This window comes from Saccopteryx leptura, chromosome 1, assembly GCF_036850995.1.
Source record: "Saccopteryx leptura isolate mSacLep1 chromosome 1, mSacLep1_pri_phased_curated, whole genome shotgun sequence".
Classification (NCBI taxonomy): domain Eukaryota; kingdom Metazoa; phylum Chordata; class Mammalia; order Chiroptera; family Emballonuridae; genus Saccopteryx; species Saccopteryx leptura.
Genome location: NC_089503.1, coordinates 116,328,665 through 116,348,926, shown reverse-complemented (window position 1 = coordinate 116,348,926; position 20,262 = coordinate 116,328,665). Strand labels below are relative to the sequence as shown.

The 20,262-nt window shown below is 35.8% G+C and overlaps 1 protein-coding gene across 4 annotated transcripts in view; it reads right to left on the bottom strand.

The window, feature by feature from the left end:
• CDH12 (cadherin 12) overlaps positions 1–20,262 on the bottom strand; it is a 979,368-nt gene that overhangs the window by 17,623 nt on the left and 941,483 nt on the right. For all 4 annotated transcript variants that reach the window (XM_066374045.1, XM_066374074.1, XM_066374064.1 and 1 more), the window contains one exon: positions 9,721–9,857. In XM_066374045.1, coding sequence (XP_066230142.1) covers positions 9,721–9,857 — 137 coding nt within the window. The remainder of the gene's footprint in view (positions 1–9,720; positions 9,858–20,262) is intronic.

Here is a 20,262-nt window from a genome sequence, read left to right as displayed (position 1 = left end):
GTGCGGGACAAATACCTTGGGAGAGATAGGCATAGAGAGAAAATAGACACAGAAAGACAGAAATAGAGAGAGAAATAAAAGAATTTTAACTTTTAATCAATCTCATTTCTTTTTTTCTAAGAATGGAAACTTAGAAAGCATAGCTTGGCATATGCCTTTTCTGTTACTTAATATACCCTTCTAAAATTCTTTCATTATTTCCATTCTCATCTTTTACTTTTCAATTTCAACGATGTGTTTTTCTGAAGAATTTCCCTTGTACCTTTCAATGTGAAGCCAATATGCCCTATTTATTTGCTTATTCTCCATATTTACGTTATACTACAGTGTTTTTATTGCCAGTTTACCTTGTTTTGATACCCATTAGACTCTAAACCCATCTGAAGAACGCTTTTTTAAAATATAGCTAATGCCCTGAACTCAAAGAATCATATATAATATATAACAAGAAATAAATAAATATGTGATCAGTAAAATGTTGCTGATACGTTTATATTCATAATAAATATACATTTCTTGAAAAATAAACAATTGTTATGATTTTAATATTATTCACTTAAGATGTGACAATATATATATCTTGCATAACTACTAAGATACTCACAATTTATTCATTAATTAGGTATATATCATTTTGTTCCACAGTATGACAGACTATGGGCATCAAAGGTGTCTAAGATAAAGTCCTAGATTTAAGAATTATATACTTGAGAAGACTACTATTTTTTTAGATCCTTTAGTTTACAAATAGGTAAAATAAAATATAGTATGTGATGTCAATAAAATATTATTCACGTAAAATATTACCTATTTTTACATTCCAGTTTTTGCATGTGATATTTAAAATTTTTTCTTATTTTTTATCCAAATTTCAACCTTCAAGTGAAAAGTTCATCATGTAGTTTTAATTTCCTGAGAAAATTGTATACTAATTAAGAAAAAGAAAAATAAGCCTAGAATCACTGTTGTATATGTGATTTTGATGGAGCAATTACTCTGATTTAAAGTACTGTTAAGCAGTTTGATTATGGTACTATACCATAAGCAGTTGAAAGTCTAAAATAAAGTACAAGCTATTACAACATAAATTTGAATTCCATTATATTGACACAGCAAATAATAGTGAGGAAAATGGTATCATTTCTAAATTAAGTTGATAATTATGGTGGCGCTAATGATATTATTTTCATGTGAATAATGCATTGCAAGGCTTTATGATACAGTGTAAACTTTTACAATTAAATAAATCATACAAATGAAGTGATTCTCTTTTCAAAGTATTACTCTTACAAGTACTACGGAAATATTGACAATGTAGTATAAGTCAAACTTATCTTTCTATGAAAATAAAAAATAGTTCTACATAGTTACTTCAGGGGAAAAATAAAGAAATTACAGAATAGCAGATAAACTACAGAGACTCATACATGTAAAGTAACACATCTATGAAAAATAAGAGACAGGCAATTATTTTGGCAATAGAATAAAGAAAAATAATTTCAATCTAGAATTAAAACCAATGGTTATATTTAGTCCTCAAAAGTTAACTACAGGCCCTGGCCAGTTGGCTCAGTGGTAGAGCATAAGCCCAACATGTGGATGCCCTGGGTTCGATTCCCAGTCAGGGCACACAGGAGAAGTGACCATCTACTTCCTTCTTTCTCTCTCTCTCTTCCTCCCTGCAGCTTTGGCTTAATTAGCTCAAGTGAGTTGGCCTTGAGCACTGAGGATGGCTTGATGACCTGCACCTCAGGTGCTAAAAGGCACTTGGTTGCTGACCAACAGAGCAACAGCCCCAGATGGGCAGGGCATCACTCCCTGGTGGGCCTGCCAGATGAATCCTGGTTGGGATGCATGCGGAAGTCTGTCTCACTGCCTCCCCTTCTCTCACTAAAAAAATAAATAAAAAGAGTCAATTAAACTCTCTGAGGAAATGTAACTATTTTAGATAACTGATCTGACTGTTTCATTTTCCAAAATCCATACTTATCTTTAGGGGTCTAGAGAATTTGGCCTGTTGGCTCCTATTAGTGTGAACAAGATAAGGGCCTAATATCCAAAATATACAAAAGGCAACCTTCTAAAATGGATTCCAATAATCCCCACTTCTTGATACTCACATGAGTTGCCTTCCTGTAACTCCCTACCCTTAAGTGTGGCCTAAATCTAGTGATTTGCTTCTAGTGATTCTGAATAGAATGTGGTAAAGAGATACTAGATATATCAGATATGACATCTTCTCACTTGCACGGGAGCAGGACTATAATCAAAGGAGCAAAATCCCATCTTGGAATCAACCCCTTCTTTTTCCAGTCTCTCTGCAGATCACATTGAGAATGCCACAACCTATCAGTGGGTATGGGTACTGAAGTCCTCAATGTTTTATTCATCCAGCTCAGTGAGGATCTTGTTGAGTCTGTCGAATCCACCTCTGTGCCTATGTCCATACTGTTCAGGATCTTCTTGATGTCACTGGCACAAGGAAGGCATTGTCCCTAAGATTAGCCAGCAGTTAAGAGGAGATGTATGTACATATGTGCAATATTTCAATAGTGAGAGCAATTATCATGGGATCCTACAAAACGGAGTCATTAGAGATTGTTGTAGCTTGAGACTGCTGTGGTAATTCACTCTTATGTAGCATAGATAAAAATCTACCTAATCACACAACTACTGTGCACATGTTCGTGTACATATTTCCTTATTTTCATAGTTTGTGTTTGATTTCTAAAATGCAAATTCACTATTGATTTCTAGTATGTAAGCATGATAGATGGCATATGTCAAGACTAACAATAATTTTAGCCTGACCAGGCGGTGGTGAAGTGGATGAGACATCGGACTAGGACACAGAGGACCCAAGATTTGAAACCCTGAGGTTTCTGGCTTGAGTGTGGGCTCATCTGGTTTAAGCAAAGCTCATCAGCTTGAGCTCAAGGTTGTTGGCTTGAAGCCCAAGGTCGCTGACTTGAGCAAGGGGTCATTTCGTCTGCTGTAGCCCTCCAGTCAAGGCACACATGAGAAAGCAATCAATGAGAAACTAAGGTGCTGCAATGAAGAATTGATGCTTCTTATCTCTCTCCCTCCCTTCTTGTTTGTCCCTATCTGTCACTCTCTCTTTCTCTCTCTGTCACAAAAAGTAATAATAATAATTTTAAGAATTATATGTAATTGCTAAAGCGTATATACTTTTTACTATATTTCACTTTAATTTCTAAGAATATAAAAATCACATTGACTAAGATTACTTCTTAATATTTAAAATTAATGGAATGAAGCATAAGCAAGTGAATAGTTGTTCCTGTGGAACTAGTTTTTAAAGTGAGAGAGTCAAGGACCCAAATCTTAGCTTGTTTGTCATTTCTGTGTGACACTAAGCTGCGAACAAAAGATCTCTGATCCTTCATTTCCTACAATTAGGTTCCTACCTTGAGCCTCACTTATAAAACATAGATGATAATATTCATCTTGAATTTCCAAATACAAAACTATTAGAAAAGTTCAGTTCATTAGCTTATTATTGCTTACTATTATACTATAAAAATTAGGTGTGTACTTCTCATTTGGTCTCAGAACACATTTCATACTTAACTATTTGGCACACAGGCAGATGAAATCCTATGGAAAATTCTACCACAAATTTTATTTCTTTCTTGTTAAATCTTTCATCACTTAATGACCATATTCTGGTCAGTCATAATCTTTTGCAACCATCCTCTGGAGATTATATAAGAACATACTTAAATCTGAAGTCCCTGGAATTCAGCTTAACTTGCAAAGTTATAATTTATTCAAGTTCTCTCTTTTGATTAATTTCCAACTACTCCTAAACTTTAATGTCTAAAAAATAGGCCTCGCTCTTAGTTTTCTTATAATCTATAACAAATAATGATTTACACATAAGTGATATTTTATACAAGTTTATAAGAACAAATGTATAACTTTATATTGAGCCTAAATTATGGATAGTAATTTCAGAGTTTGATCTTTCTGTACATATAAAAATATTACTTGCATTGTGTTGAAGTAAAAAGAACTTATAGCAAAGTAGATTTATATACCAAATAACCTTAAAAATTAATTACCCAGCTATTTAATCTCAACTCATAATGGTATATATACAAAATTTTTCCTAAATTTAGTAAGTTAATTCACTGATTTTTTTTACCTATTTTACAATGAATGGAACTAATCTGTAGTAATCCTCGTTATTACATGAACAAGAAAAAAAATTATTTCTAGCATCATCAGTTTATTTTATAATTATATAAAATATGTTCTAAGATGTTCATGGAGTTATTTCTTGTTATTTTCCTTAATGATATTTGTTATAGTGACACCAAAAAAGAAAAAAGAAAAAAGAAAGATTTCCATGTTGAAATGTTCTGATAATTTCAATGAGGTGAATTTTTGGAGCTTCTATCTCTTTAAAAAGTTTCAAGATATGGATCATAAAAACAGCAAAGTAGCAAGGCATAAAAGAATTATTAGAAGTCTAATAAAATTATTTGGACTTCCAACTACAGCAACACTGATTAATGACTGCTTTTTAATTAATTGGAAGTTATTCAATCATTGTACCATTTCATTTCACATGAAAGTTAGGGCCAAACATATGCTAGTTCAATCTGCAATAAGGTATACTTATATGATTTTGTTCTTCTTGGCAGAGCAAGTGTGGGCTATTTATTTATCAGTCATCCAGTATGATTATAGTTTTCTGCTCAGCTGGCTAGTTCAATCAGTGAAAATAGCCTAATGCATAAAGTTTATTTTTAATCTCTGTGAATTCAAGCAAAACAAAGCCCACAATAAGCTACTCTTAGGCAGAATCTTTAATCACCATAATGTATGTGTTTAGCCTCTTTACTTTCCACACAGATATATGGTGTTTGCCCCAGCAGATTTCCCAAAGGCTCTAAAGTCTGTGCACACTGTGGTCTTTAAGTAAATCGTGAAATAAACCTGGGACAAGTAGACATTTTAGAAATATTAGCTTGCCATCACTCTTATATTCTGTAGAGATTTAGATGATAGATAGATAAATGATAGATAGATAGATAGATAGATAGATAGATAGATAGATAGATAGATAGATAGATGACAGATAGACATTTAATGTGTCTAAGTCACAGTCCTATATATGTTTCAGTAAGGACCAATGTAACTTATGAGACTTCACACATTAGGGTTTCCCAGTTTTTACTTAAGTAAATTCTATAGTTACTGGGTTGCTGTGGCAGAGCCAGCATGTGCCCAACTTGATAATTTAAAAAATAGTATGCTCTGTATTTGAAAAATCTAAGTATTAGAGGATCAATAACACTTGCTTCCACTGTAAGAGTCCACAGTCTCCTTCCAGACCTGATGCTACATAGCGGATGATGATATTGGTAGCTGAGGTAGCCACCACTACCAGAGACCTTCTAGAGCTACTTCTCCTGGAGGTAAGTAAGGTACAGGGTCTACTTCTACTTCAAACAACAAGTGTAAGTTTTGTGTGTGCATTTATAAGAAAGTTTAGGTTAGATTGGACAGTTTTCTAATTAATAATCTATGAACAATATATCTTTAATGAAGCTATTTGAAAAGACTGCCTCTGGTTAGTTGTCAATAACTATGTTCAAGCTAATAAAGTGAATTTAATATGGTTCACAAAGGTCTTTTCTTTTTCCCCTTCCTTCCTTCCTTCCTTCCTTCCTTCCTTCCTTCCTTCCTTCCTTCCTTCCTTCTTCTTTTTTTCTTTCTTATTGTTTTTTAAGTGAGAAGAGGGGAGAAAGAGAGACATACACTCTCCCAAGCGCCCCAACCAGGATTTACTTGGCAACCCTAGTCTAAGGAGGACATTCAGACCAAACAAGCTATCCTCAGCACCCGAGCAGTGCTTGAACCAGTCAAGCCACTGGCTGCAGAAGGGGAAAAGAGAGAGAAAAAAGGAGAGTGATGGGGAGAGAAGCAGGTGGTCACTTCTCCTGTGTGCCCTGACGGGGGATCAAACCCAGGACATCCATATACCAGGCCAATGCTCTATCCACTAAGCAAACAGGCCAGATCTTATACTCAATAACTTAGACAATTTACTTTCACCATATTGGCGAACATCTAAAGAAACTAAAGCTAATTTTCTAAGGACAACATGGTTAAACGGCCCCCAACATTCTGGATAAATAAAATAATTGAAAGTTAGCATAAAAGGGATGCTGAATAACATATATAACTGTAATAGGATGTGGCAGGAAGAGAAATGCCAGGTATAAAAGGCAACTTTAGGAAAACAAAGAGAATGGGATCAGGAGGGACCCCAAAAGGGAGACTGGCTTTCTGTTCTCCTGATATTATCTCTGCTCAGACAGCTGACTGGATCATCTAGATTCAAAGCTCAACTGAGCAAGGAGGGAAAGAGACTGCAGGACAAAGGACAGCCTGCAAGGTGCCTACATAGCATGACAAAGATGTGACAATTTTCCCAGGGTCAAGTTGGAATAGCAGAAAGGAACTGAAGTTGAGAAATTATATTGTTAATTCAGTGATTCTGAAAGTGTGCACCAGAGTGCACTGGTGTGCCCTAGAAGATTTTCAGGTGTGCCCTATGGTATTCCAGAGAAATATTTATATGTGCCTGTTGGGGACCAAAATACCAACAGGATTTTTGGAGTTTAGATTTTTGGGGGACAGATGTGTGGGGAATCGGCTGTAAACTGACGTTCTGCCCAACCCCCCACCTCATTTGCCTGATTAGGTTGCAAAAGGCTGTTAAGCTGTGGTGCTGGATTGTTTACACTACCCCCCCATGTTCCCCAGAAAGACTGGAGGCAAGTTTCTTCTATCCTTTGTTTAGTGTAAAGTTAAAATGATATGTATGGTGGGGGTTTTCTGCACTCAACACAGTTAAGAGTAAAAAGAAAGGAATTATTCAATGTATTGATGAGGAAATGAGAGTTTGCCTTTCAAATATATGCCCAAACATTGAAGAAATCACTAGGAGACATCAGAATCATATTTCTCAGAAACACAAGAATTAAAAAACTTAACACATTTGTGCCAGGATCTGCCGAATTTACCAAATATTACTAAAAATGTATCTATATATATATAAAAGATAACTTTTTTGTCTTTTTTTTCTTTTAATTCTTTTTTACAAATTCTAAAAAGCATAACTCAAAAATGTAACATAAAAATAGTTTTTAATGTCAGAATAAATTTAATTTTGTTGTATTTATTTCACTGAATTACCATAAAAGCACACTTGGACTTTATATTTTTTATTAATATTTGACTTCATTACTATAGCATTTCTCAGAAATTTATATATAGTGTGCCTACAATTATTTGTAGGATTTTAAATATGCCCGACTTCAAAAAGTTTGAGAACCACTTTGTTAATTCATCAACAAAGGTTGCCTGCTGCACAAAGAAGCCTTGGAATTAAGAGGTTGTGAGATGTCCCATTGGGTGCCCATATCAAGTTTCTATACAGATAAGATGATCAACATTAAATAACTAAATAAAAAAAATCACAGAGTATAACCTTGTTTGGGCAACTGTCTTACTGCCAATCCATTTTAGTCATAGATGCAGTAGTGACCCAACACTATATGGGGGCAGATAAGAGAGATTCGTGCATTTTTATTTCCTTTTCTCTTTTCCACTCCAACAAACTAGGGAATCTGTTTCCTCAGAAGCAAGGAATCATAGTTTCAATTTATAGTGTCATTGAGTTCTGCAGTTCTATATTGCAGTGCAGCAACAAATGGCCTCAAAATGTAGTTGTTTGAAATAATTACACTTTTTGTATTTCTCACAATTTTGTGGGTTAGAATTTGGGCCGGATTTGGCTAGGTATAGATTCCATTTCCCACAGTATTGACAGAAGTTGTGCTTTGGCCATTCAGCTGGCAAGTGGCCTGGATGGGAGGTTTTGAGCTTCATTCATGTACTCAGACCACTAACAGGTATGGTTGAAAGGCTGAGCTGACCTGGAATGGTCAACCTCACCAACAACATGTGACCTCAGCACAGTCAGTCTTCTCACATGACAGGTTATCATTCCAACTTACAAGGTGGAAGTTGTATTTACTTTTATGTTAGGTTTACCTTTAATAATCAAGTTACCTTTAGTTATCAGTTACTTTTAGTTTATTAAAGTGAAATTAGCTAAAGATGTCATTAAGGCCTGGGAATAAGTGTCTGACTATCCATGATTAGAAACAGAGGTTGAGATAAACAAAACTGTTTCCTGTTTACACCCCACTGAGCTGAGATTGATCACAAACTGCTCAAACAACATCATCACAGGTAGCTCTTCCCCTGCACTCAGAGGTGAAATTAGCTGCCAACCTATTCGTACTAGATTCACAAAAGGAAACAGAATGAAAAATACTCAGAAGGGATTTCCCCAAATCTTTCAAGAAACCTTAAGCAGAAAGACTAGCATGATAGATACACTTTTGTTACAAACAGCTATATGGATACCCAGAAGTCAGTGCTTGCATATAATTTATTACTTGAAGAAGTTGTGATAACATCTTTGATGGTCCAGACAAACAAATAAAACCTAGAATCACCCAGTCTGTAAGATTATCTTCTGGACCAAGCAGGGATCAACACAAGGAGTCATTCTTAACAAATTCTATAACTTCTGACAGACTCTTTGAATAAGTGTCCTTAAAATTCCTATATATTAAACACTGATAATTAAAAATTATATTCTAATGAAAGCAGAGAGAGGGAAGAGAGATGATTTTTTAAAAAAATGCTGTCTTCAACTTCAGAAAGTATTTCAAAATGGGTGATTTGATGTTAGAATTATTTCCTCCTGCATGTCCAATGAAGCCCCCAGTGATATATGAGGATCTGTTGGGCAAATGTGTTTGAAAAATTTGTATTTTTTGAGTTTGCTCACTTTTCATGTTAAAAAATGGCACTGGGCAGCGCCAGGTATGTGATCTGTGAAATTGCAAATTACTTTCCTGCTTGAGAAGGGCCATTGTTTTGCTAGTGTTTACTGGAGGAGAGGTTTTTGCGCCAGAAAGTTTTAAAAGAAGAAGGAGAGAGAGTCTGTTTGCAGACTGAGAGCAGACAGAACGCAGGGTGCTGAGGAAGAGTCAAGTTGTGCAGAGAGAGAGAAGGTGTGCAGATGGGGAACCAGAGCTGAGGGGCTTTTCCAAGCTCTGCTGAGACTGGTGCGGCCTTTGATTCTAGGAGAAACCGGAGAAGATTCTCCTGGTTGTGGAACTGGAGAAGGTGTCAGTGGCTTTGTGAGCCCTGAGTGTCTGTTTGCTTATCGGCCTGTGTGAAACTTTAATAAAGAAATGGCCCACCATTTTTTGGCTCCACTGTATCTTTACTATCTGTCCGAATTCAATGAGAACCTGCATGTGAATGGCCATGATGGCAGCAGCCCTTGGCCTTACAGGATCCGATATGGAAAGGATATGAGAACTATGGTGCACTTTTTGAGGGTACAGCGTGGAAAGGGAGGAGGTCACACAATGAAATCCAGTCCTAGATATTCATGCAACTCTGTAAACAGGGCTCACCGGCAGCTGTCACAATTTCTCTGGACTTATGTTATGAGGAAAAGGAACAGGCTTCTGAGTTTCCCCAGGAGACCACTCAGCTGTCAGTCCAAAAATGAAAAACACCTCAGCAGGGACTCGTTTAAGAGTGTTAAATCCAAAAGCTGCAGTATAACATTGATTCCGTCCACGCCATACTTACTAACTTTACGCGCAATTATGGAGAAATTATACTGCGCAGTGCTTTCTCTGTCCAGCAATTCATTAGTGGCGATAGTTCCTTCAGTTCCATCTATTGTAAAGTAGCTGTCCCCATCACTCTTCCAATCTATGAAGTACCTATACATAAAAGGAGTAGATGCAAATGTGCTATGATTACACATTAATCATAATGGCAGTCAGGCGAACTTGACACAGTCTTTATTTTTTCTCCCTGTAGCTATTACCCACCTTGCAATAAAGAAGAGTGTAAATGACAGCTTCTTTATTGCAAAGTCAGTATGCTCAAGGGGAAACTGGAAATAATGAAAGATTTAGTACTCCTGCTGTTCATATTATTTTAGGGTCTTGACACCTTGAAAGCTCAGCAGAGACTAAAATTCTAAAGCTGACCATGGGTTTCCTTAACCTGCTGAATATTAAAACTTTTTCAAGCAGTGAATGATTCTCTAATGATGGCTTTGGGAAGAGCTGGGGGTGGGGGAGGCTTTCGGAAACAGCTACAGAGGACTTTGGCCAGAGCAGAAGGAGAATCTTTGTTTTCACAGATAGAAAAAAAAAAATCATAGTATAGAAAATGAGAGGACATTTTTTAACTGACAATGTGGTAATTGTACAGAAATATTTCCCTCAAACACATATAAAAGGGCCACTGTTGTTTTATTACTCTATATATCCAGGCACCTTTCAAAAAACCAGTGACCTTGGCTAATCATATCTTTTTATCTTCTTTATTAGCTAACCTTTTGGTAGTAACAGATATTGCCTTTTTCTGAGTGAAGGAGCAGACTAAAGAATCCAAGAAAAAGAATAAAACCACATAAATTGAATGTATATAAATTGTTAAGTAACAACAGAAATATAGTAATATAAATAAAATTATTTTCCAACGTATGTTTTCAATCATAATAACAGACATTTTGAAATCTTACCATGTGCTGGACATTGCTCCCAATGCTTACATATATTTAGATATTTAAACCCCACAAAAGAGCACAATTAATCTTTCCATTTTTATTTATGAGGAAACTGCAGCATAGAGGTATTAAGAAATTTGCCAAGTTCATAAAACTAGAAAGTTTTAGAGCTGATTTAGAACCAGGTTTTCCTTAAAATTATTATTATATAGTCTTACCAATTTTAAATAAATGTTTTCCATGAAAGGGCTCTGCTAATCAAAAGGACCAATGAACCATATATTTATCACCATTATTCAGCTGGTTGAATCAAAGCAGGGTCATTACAAACAGGAGCATAAAGTAGATGACATTATCATAATCAGCCCTTCTAAATCCTCAGACCAAGAGAGTGACCTATTCATTTACCATGGGAAGTACTTAAGAAATGTATTTCAAAATAGCATGGTATTTGTTGGTCAAATAAGTTTGTAAATATGATATATATGTTTGCTCGCTTATAGTTTGCATTGGGTGTGGGGGACAGGCTGTAAGCAGGCAGGGTCGTTATAGCCTAAGGCAGCGGTTCTCAACCTGTGGGTCGCAACCCCGGTGGGGGTTGAACGACTAAAACACGGGGGTTGCCTAAAGCCATCGGAAATACATATTTTATTTAAAAATGTATGGTATAAAATACATTTATTTAAATATGTATTTTCCGATGGCTTTAGGCGACCCATGTTTTGGTCGTTCAACCCCCACCGGGGTCCCGACCCACAGGTTGAGAACCACTGGCCTAAGGCTTAGTTTTAAGACTAAGCTTTTATCCACACCCTTGACTATTGCATAATGTGGAGTGGTGCACTCTCACGAGGAATCCCATTATGCCTCAGATAAGTGACTTTGTATCAGAGACTTTCTTGTTTGTATATTGGATTAAAGGTTTTGATTTCTACACTATAAATAGTGCAGAGGAGCCCATGCTGGGGAAGAGCAGAGAAAGATCATGTGGAGGAGAAGAGAAGCAGCCAAGATGGTGGAGTGCTGATGGAGAAGCCAGTTTGTGCAGAGAGAAGGAGATGGGGAACAGAGGTGAATAAGGCTAGTGAGGTAGAAACCTTTGATTCCTGGAAACTCGGATAAGTCAGGGCTCCATTTGGGAGCCCTGAATGGAAAAGAAGTGTTTTCCCAATGTGTATATTTCTTGCCTGCCGGGTGCAAGCTAGGATTAAAAATAATGGCTCACCAGTTCTTGGCTCTGTTTTTCATTACCGTCTGTCCGAATCAAATGCAAACCTGCATGTGAATGGCCATGATGGCGGCCCCTGGCCTTACAGTATTCTTTTGACAAGCTGTTTTTTGTTTTTGAAATTAGGGCCGCTTGCATATTTTGGGTGCTAAATAAAAACTACTTTCACTTTAAAGATGAAATTTATAGCTCTTACCTTGTCAATATTTGTTAGTGACTGTTTTTTGTACCAGAAGACTGCTGAGTATTATAGGATCAAGATATGAGTCATGCTGTTAATCTGCCTTTGATAATTCTCTTGTTGATTTGAGGAGTAAGAGTGTATTGATGCCCTGTGATTTCAATGTTGTATCCTGTCTCATAAAAATGTTCCCAAAAATTATATATGAAGTTAAGTCACATTTGAAAGAGAGTTCAAGATATAATAAGATTAATTCTCCCTATTACGTAATCCTTTTCTGGAAAAAAAGAAAGTTTTTTCTCATAGTACCTCTTTTCAGTACCTTTAGTCAATTGGGCCCTTGCCTAAATAAAGGAAAAAATTGCTACTGAACCCCTTTAGTGTCTATAGCATTGTAAAATTCATTAAAATATTTGGTCAGTGCCCACAATGCTCTAGACACTGTACCAGAATTGAGACATAGAGTCAATACAGTACAGTCCTACCAATGAAGAATCTCATTAGGCAGAGTCAATTGAACAGAAGATCTTAACACCCACTGGAGGAACAAAGAAGACATTATAGAGAGTAAAGAAAAGATGCTTAGTTCAAACCTATTGCTTCAGGCAAATCTTCCTGATGTTTGGCTGATATTGTAAGAGTATAAGAACATTACTAGGAGGCAGACAAAGTGAAGGGAGCAGGAAAGTTTTTTCAGGAAGCTGAAACAGCAGTAGCCAAGCCATAGAATTTGTGTGAGGAACTGACTGTAAATTGTTGGGAACTATGGAAAAACATCTGAATGGCATGATGACATGAAAAATGATAAGTAATTTAGGTTGAAGAGTGGAATATAAATTATGATAAGAGGTGGGACATAATCCTGTGGGTAATGACCACTATCAAAGGGTATAATTAAGGTATGGATATAAAGTTAATTACATTTAAGGCCTTCATGGGGTATATTTAAAAGGGATGAGACTGTAAGCATTTACTGTATACCAGAATCTTGCCAAGAGACAGAGAGCAACCAGGGTTATAAAGAGATTTGACTTAATGGGTTATGAGAAGTACTTGAGATAACTAGGGATATGCAGGCTGAAGGAAGGAGACAGAAGAACATGCTAGCTGCCTTTGGTTTGATACGGATATTCATGCAAAACAGGTGTTAAATTTACTTGTTATGTGTAAGTGGAATGGAGTTAGGAAGGGAGAATGGAATTTATAGAAATTATGATTTCAGGCCCTGGCCGGTTGGCTCAGCAGTAGAGCGTCGGCCTGGCATGCAGGAGTCCCGGGTTCGATTCTCGGCCAGGGCACACAGGAGAAGCGCCCATCTGCTTCTCCACCCCTCCCCCTCTCCTTCCTCTCTGTCTCTCTCTTCCCCTCCCGCAGCCGAGGCTCCATTGGAGCAGAGATGGCCTGGGCGCTGGGGATGGCTCTGTGGCCTCTGCCTCAGGCGCTGGAGTGGCTCTGGATGCAACAGAGCAATGCCCCAGAGGGGCAGAGCATCACTTCCTGGTGGGCATGCCTGGTCGATCCCGGTTGGGTGCATGCGGGAGTCTGTCTGACTGCATCCCCGTTTCCAGCTTCGGAAAAATGAAAAAAAAAAATTATGATTTCAACTGAATATAACAAAGACATATTATAGCTCTCCGTAAAGCCAGTAGCCACGGCCACCATCACAGCCACCTAGCCCATGCAGGTTTGCATTTGATTTGGACAGACGGTAATGAAACAACAAAGCCAAGAACTGGTGGGCCATTAGCTTTAATCCTAGCTTGCACCCAGCGGGCAAGAAATACACACAGTGGGAAAACACTTCCCTTTCCATTCAGGGCTTCCAAAGCCACTGACTTATCTGAGTTTCCTAGAATTAAAGGTTTCTAACCTCACCATCCTTATTCACCTCTGTTCCCCATCTCCTTCTCTATGCACAAACTCTGTACAAACTGGCTTCTCCTTCAGCACTCCACCATCTTGGCTGCCTCTCCTCTCCTCCATGTGGCCTTTCTCTGTTCTCTCTTGCATGGGCTCCTCTGCTCAATTTTATAGTGTAGAAATCAAAACCTTTAATCCGATAAAAAGAAGTCTCTGATACAAAGTCTCTTATCTGAGGCACAATGGGATTCCTCAACAGGGTGGGAAAGGCTTAAAATTAAGCCTTAGGCTATAACGACCCTGTCTGCTTACAGCCTGTCCCCCACACCCAATGCAAACTATAAGCGAGCAAACATATATATCATTATTTACAAACTTATTTGACCAACACTCTCCAAGGTTATAATGAGTTCCTTGGGAACAGTAAGCAGCAGGAGTAATCAAATATTGACTGTTCAAATGTTTGGTGCAGACATGGTAGAACAAATTTAAACATGGTTGGAAGTTCTGAAAATACTTTACAATGCTGAGATGCTATTTCTACCATCCATATAGAAAGGAATCTATTTTTCTTACTTTGCATGGAGTGAAATACTTTCCAACCATGGTTTCCTACCAACACTTTTGTTCTGACCTCTACAAAGATACTCCATTTTAAGAGCTGCAATAATTTCTCACTTTTCAAATATATAATTTTTAACAACCTTTCTAAAAAAATAGCTATATTCACATACTATATAATTCTCTTATTTAAACTGAATAAATCACTTTTGAATATTCAACAGAGATGGGCAACAAGGTGAAATCCTTTTCTTACAATATTCAACTCTTTCAGATATTTTTTATTTAATAGGGTTAGCTCAAATTATATGAAAATTTCACTTATAGACCTTGGCTGGTTGGCTCAGTGGTAGAGCGTTGGTCTGGTGTGCGGGAGTCCCGGGTTCGATTCCCGGCCAGGGCACACAGGAGAAGTGCCCAGCTGCTTCTCCACCCCTCCCCCTCTTCTTCCTTTCTGTCTCTCTCTTCCCCTCCTGCAGCCAAGGCTCCATTGGAGCAAAGTTGGCCCAGGCGCTGAGGATGGCTCTGTGGCCTCTGCCTCAGCCGCTGGAATGGCTCTGGTTGCAACAGAGCGACGCCACCTGGTGGGCCAGGTGGATCCCAGTCAGGCGCATGCGGGAGTCTGTCTGACTGCCTCCCCGTTTTCAACTTCAGAAAAATAATTTAAAAAAAAGAAAAGAAAATTTCACTTATTAAGATAAAACTTGTGATAGTGTGGTGTTAGTTTCTTACATTTCACTTCTGCTTACTTTCTTTTTCTGTAAATATTTCTAGTATAATAATCTTTTAGTGATGTTTTACTATGTTTTTGAGTTTTTTCTCAGTGTCTGTTCTATGTTTTACCATATAAATATCAACATATTTTAATTTATATTATTTTAATTTTAATAAAATATAGAAATGTTACTTCTGTATAGCTATATTCTATTAAATATAATATATATGTATACATATGTTAACCTACATTCTACCTATATTATATCTATACATTCAAAAGTCCAATGAAACATTGTTATAATTATGGCCTTTTAAAATTTTATGTCTATTAAAGCTAAAAATATAAAAGAAAACAAATATTTTTAGAAGAGATTCTAAGTTCTGTATTTTTAGGTGCTTTCTAGAACCTTGGGAAACTCTCTGAGCCAAGGCTCCAGGCAATGGATGAAGACACAAGGCCATCTGACTCCTCAGGAACTAACTAAATAGAGAAAGTGATTTGCTGATTGGGCTCTGTATTATCTGCCTGCCAGGGGAGAGCTTCTGCCCAATGAAAAGGATTATATGGGGTTACTAAGCTGCTCCCAACCACACTCACCTGGAATTTGTCCTCTGACACTCAGAGTTGAAGGGGATGAGAAATGTTAGCATCCTGACTTTCCGGGTAAGATGTTATATCTCTTGATTGGGACCTGGGGTGAGAGAAGCCATGTACTGTATTCTCAACCGCATGTGCCCAGATTGGGTTTTCTCTCAAGCTGAGTGGGAGATGGAAGTGTGCGGGAGGGATCAGGTCCTGTGTCATGTGCCACAGTCTCTTGTCATTCTTAAAATATTTTATTAGGTTTTCTTCAGTAAATATTTCATTTACTATATTCTTTTATGAAATTTTCCAAGGACTATATATGGTTGATTTCTATTTTTTTTTAAGTAACTTTAAAAAGATAATGTTCACCATTTATGCTTATTTCACTGGGGAGTATCTGCAAAATAACATCCCAAGTCCTTGACAACACAGAGATGAGTAAAGCTAACCTCAAGATATTCAAAGGGCCTTGGGGAAGAAGGCAATCATGTGCATAGAAATTATATTAACTGTCTTATATTTGCTAAAATCTACCTCAAAATTGAATGCTGCTACTTAAAAACTCTATTAAATTCAATGCACAGATTCTATTTTTTCTATCATATATAATAGCTAAATATTTCTCTTTCAAAACAACATATTTAAGGCTGTATTTATGATAAGTATCTTTTCCTGGTTTGCTGAGGACTTTCTTGGTTTTAGTACTGAAAATCCTGATGCCCAGAAAACTCAAGTAAAACTGATACCATTGATCACTTTACTTCTAGTTAATTATAGCTTATAGCAATATTATAATTTACAAAGTTGATTCAAAAAAATCTATATTTTTGCAATGAATCACTGTACACACAGGTCATTTTTAATTATAATTTTAAGATTTTCTAGTAGCATTTAAAAATTCAAACTCTCATATAATGTATACATAATATAATGTCTTCATTTTTTATTTTAGGTTTCTATATTTCTATTAACCCAAATCCAGTATCTTGCAAGTTTACTAAGCAAATTCAATTATTTAGTCAGTTCAGTCTGACACTGACATAGAGCTTGATTCTATAAATCAACCACCACTGAGATGCAGTGAAATATTGCATAAACACTGACTATTTGGACAGCAAGAATGAGGGTGATAAACTAATTCTTTCACGTATCTTGAGCAATCAAGGTGAGGAAATTATCCTTCTAGTCCCTGTCTTATTTGTCTCCTATAATATTTGGAAAATAATATCCACTAAACAGTGTAATATTGAGTGTTGTTGTAAGATAAAATAAGAGAAGATATATGTGCCTTGGCATAGATTGTGTGTATTGAGTTAGTATGAGTGTTTGTGTATGTGTTCTTTCTTTTCTCTTGCCATCCAAATTATTGATTATGTCATTTTACTTTCTAAATTTAAAAGAAAAATTCTACCATACAAATGTATGTATGCTTACTGGTAGGACCCATTGTGATATATATAGTTTTCAAATTTAAAATATGTGAGCCACAAAATTCCCACACAAACTCCAGAGGTACAAGCCATGAGCTCAAATATCTAAACCCTATTTCACACTGTGTTGCTTTTGTTTGGCTCTCATTCATTATTTGCTGGCATTCAATTTTTACCTTTTTCATTTTGTGAGGTCAATACCTCCTTTTCTCTGGCTGTTATTCTCCCAGAAAGCTTTCCACTTTCTCCTAGAGCACTCCTGAAAAGTGTTTGAACATTTTCTACTCAGCTAAACATCTTCAGCATCTTCCCACAGCAGGTCAGACTCCCGACTACAGGTCTACCATTAGATCTTGACATTTTCCTGATATCCTACCTTTATGTGACTAACTAATCCTTTACCTGACTGAATAATAAATATGAGACAAGTACCATTTTTATTGTGATAATTTTCCCAGTGAGACATTTATAAAAAACAATCATCAATGGACTGACAATAGAACCACTCCTACATTTCCTGAACATTTCAGAGAATATCTGACCCAGTTATAAAATGTCAAGATAATTTTTAATTGATGTATACTTTGCCAGAGTGGACCACCAATGTGCACATTGGTTTTGTGATAGTCCACATTCAATTTTTGGGTAAAATGATATTTTAATTTCAACTAATCACAACAATATAATATAATCTGTATAATTTGGCCTAACTCACTTCTTTCAATGGGTAAAATCCTTAAATATAGAAATTGAGTTATACGTATTTAGTGAGTAGATGACATATGTGATTCACATAAAAAAGTTTATCATCTATAAAAAAATGAAACAAATTTAACATTTGAACAAGTATGCACAGAGATTGTTGCTAAGAAATCTATTTTAATAATTGAAATAAAAAATTAAAGCATTAACTTAATCTGTGAAGGCCACTTGACAGAGAACATTTTTATTACTGTTCTGAAAATAGTTTTCAGAAACACTTTTAGAAAGTTTGATTCTCTTCATTAGGTAAGCATTCTCCTTAAAATTGTAACTTTTAATTTGCCTGATAATTTTCTCATAGCTATGGAAAAGTTAACTTTGACACTGCCAGATTCTTAGGTACATTTTGTAAAAAGTACTTAATGGTATAGTTACTCCAAAAGTATTACATCTCATTCTTTAAGCAATAAAGATGTAGCAGTAATGATTCAAGTCACAGTAGGAAATATTCATTTGTTCAGGTAATAATAATAGTTCAAAAATTTTGTATCCTCTTATTCACTAATGATTTAAAAAATATATATTTTTGTCTTGTGGCATATAATAAAATGCAAGTAAATTTAGTTCAGCTAATTTTCACAAACATCTTCTGAAAACTTAAGCCTCATACAGCCGCAATTAGATTGTAATTCTTTCATCAATGATCACAACTGAATTTTATTCTTAGGATTCTCGATGCATTTCTCTCAAACTTTGTTAAGTAGTAGTTGTTAATTTCCTATTGCTTTTATTTATTCATGTTTTTTCATTCTTCTCCTCATGCTTATTTTCCCCTTAGTGGAACTAAAAGTTATATTTTAGGTAGGTTAGATAACTTCTCATTTGTTTGATAAGAAACTAAATATGTTACAAAATTATAATAATTTTATAAAGTGATAACTCTTCTGTCTCTAAAGTTTGCATTGTGAAGTATGCATCATTAAAATCTGTCTCTAAAGAAGGAGAAATGCAACATGATAAAAATTATTAAAACTATAGTTGTCATATTTTTATTTCCCTCCTATTTTTTAAGCTTTACTCATTTATTTTGGTCATTTTGAAATAATGATGCATGACCTCTTGACTGTGAATTCCTTTATATCTGAAACTTAACTTTCACCTGCCCCCCAAAGCTTTATACATTTTATATACAAAATGAGTTTGTTTAAATTTTATTTTGATAGTATAACTAAGAATTTTATTTGTTTGTAACAAAAGTGACAAACGTTGAACAAAACCATCTATTACTATTTCACTGTAACTCAAATCACTTATAACAAAAATAGATATTAACTTCTACTATAACAAAAAAGTCATCTATTTTAAATTTCATTTCTAAATTTGACTGCTGTTGTGAGACCCCTACCTCCGTAGTTGTGACTGCACTAATTTTACTCTCATTTGACTCGTGAGAAATCATTTCCATGAACTGTATAATGAGACAGTCAGAGGATAGAACAAAGGCAGAAAATGAGTACAGCTAAATGCAAAAGGTAGAAGAGTTAAAAAAAAAAAGAAACCAATAACTAGAAATTTAACTCTGAGTGAAAAATATATTCACCAGTGATACATCCAATAAGGGTTTAATATCCAAAATTTATGAAGAACACATACAACTCAACAACAACAAAAATAATTTAATTAAAAAGTGGACAGAAGACTGAAATAGACACTTCTCCAAAGAAGACAAAAGATGGTCAAGAGATATGAAAAGATAGATTCTCAACTAATCTTCAGAGAAATGCAAATTAAAGGGGGGGGGAATGGAGAGGGACTTGACTTTGGGTGGTGGGCATATGACGTAGTGTGCCCACATGATGCAGTGTGCAGTATAATGAAATCTTAGTGTCTGTGACAGCATGGTTAAACCTAGAAGGCATTGTGATAAGTGAAATGTCAGACAGAGAAAAGCAAATACCATATGACTTCATTTATATGTGCAATCTAAAGAACAAAACAAACAAAAAATGGCAACTGACTCATAGATACAGAAAATAAACTAATGGTTGCCAGAATGGATGGAGGTTGGGAGAATGAGTAAAAAAGATAAAGAAATTGAGAAGTACAAAATGGTACTTACAAAATAGTCACAAGGATGTAAAGTACAGCGTAGGGAATATAGTCAACAATATAGTAATAACACTGTATGGTGCCAGATGGTTACCTGAAATACCAGGGAGATCACTTTTAAAGAATCTGACTGTTTAACCACTATGTTGTACATCTGATACTTCATAATAAATGAAAATTCCAAAAGCTGAAAAAAGGAACTTCATCTCTGGGTAGGAGGGACCAGAACTGGCA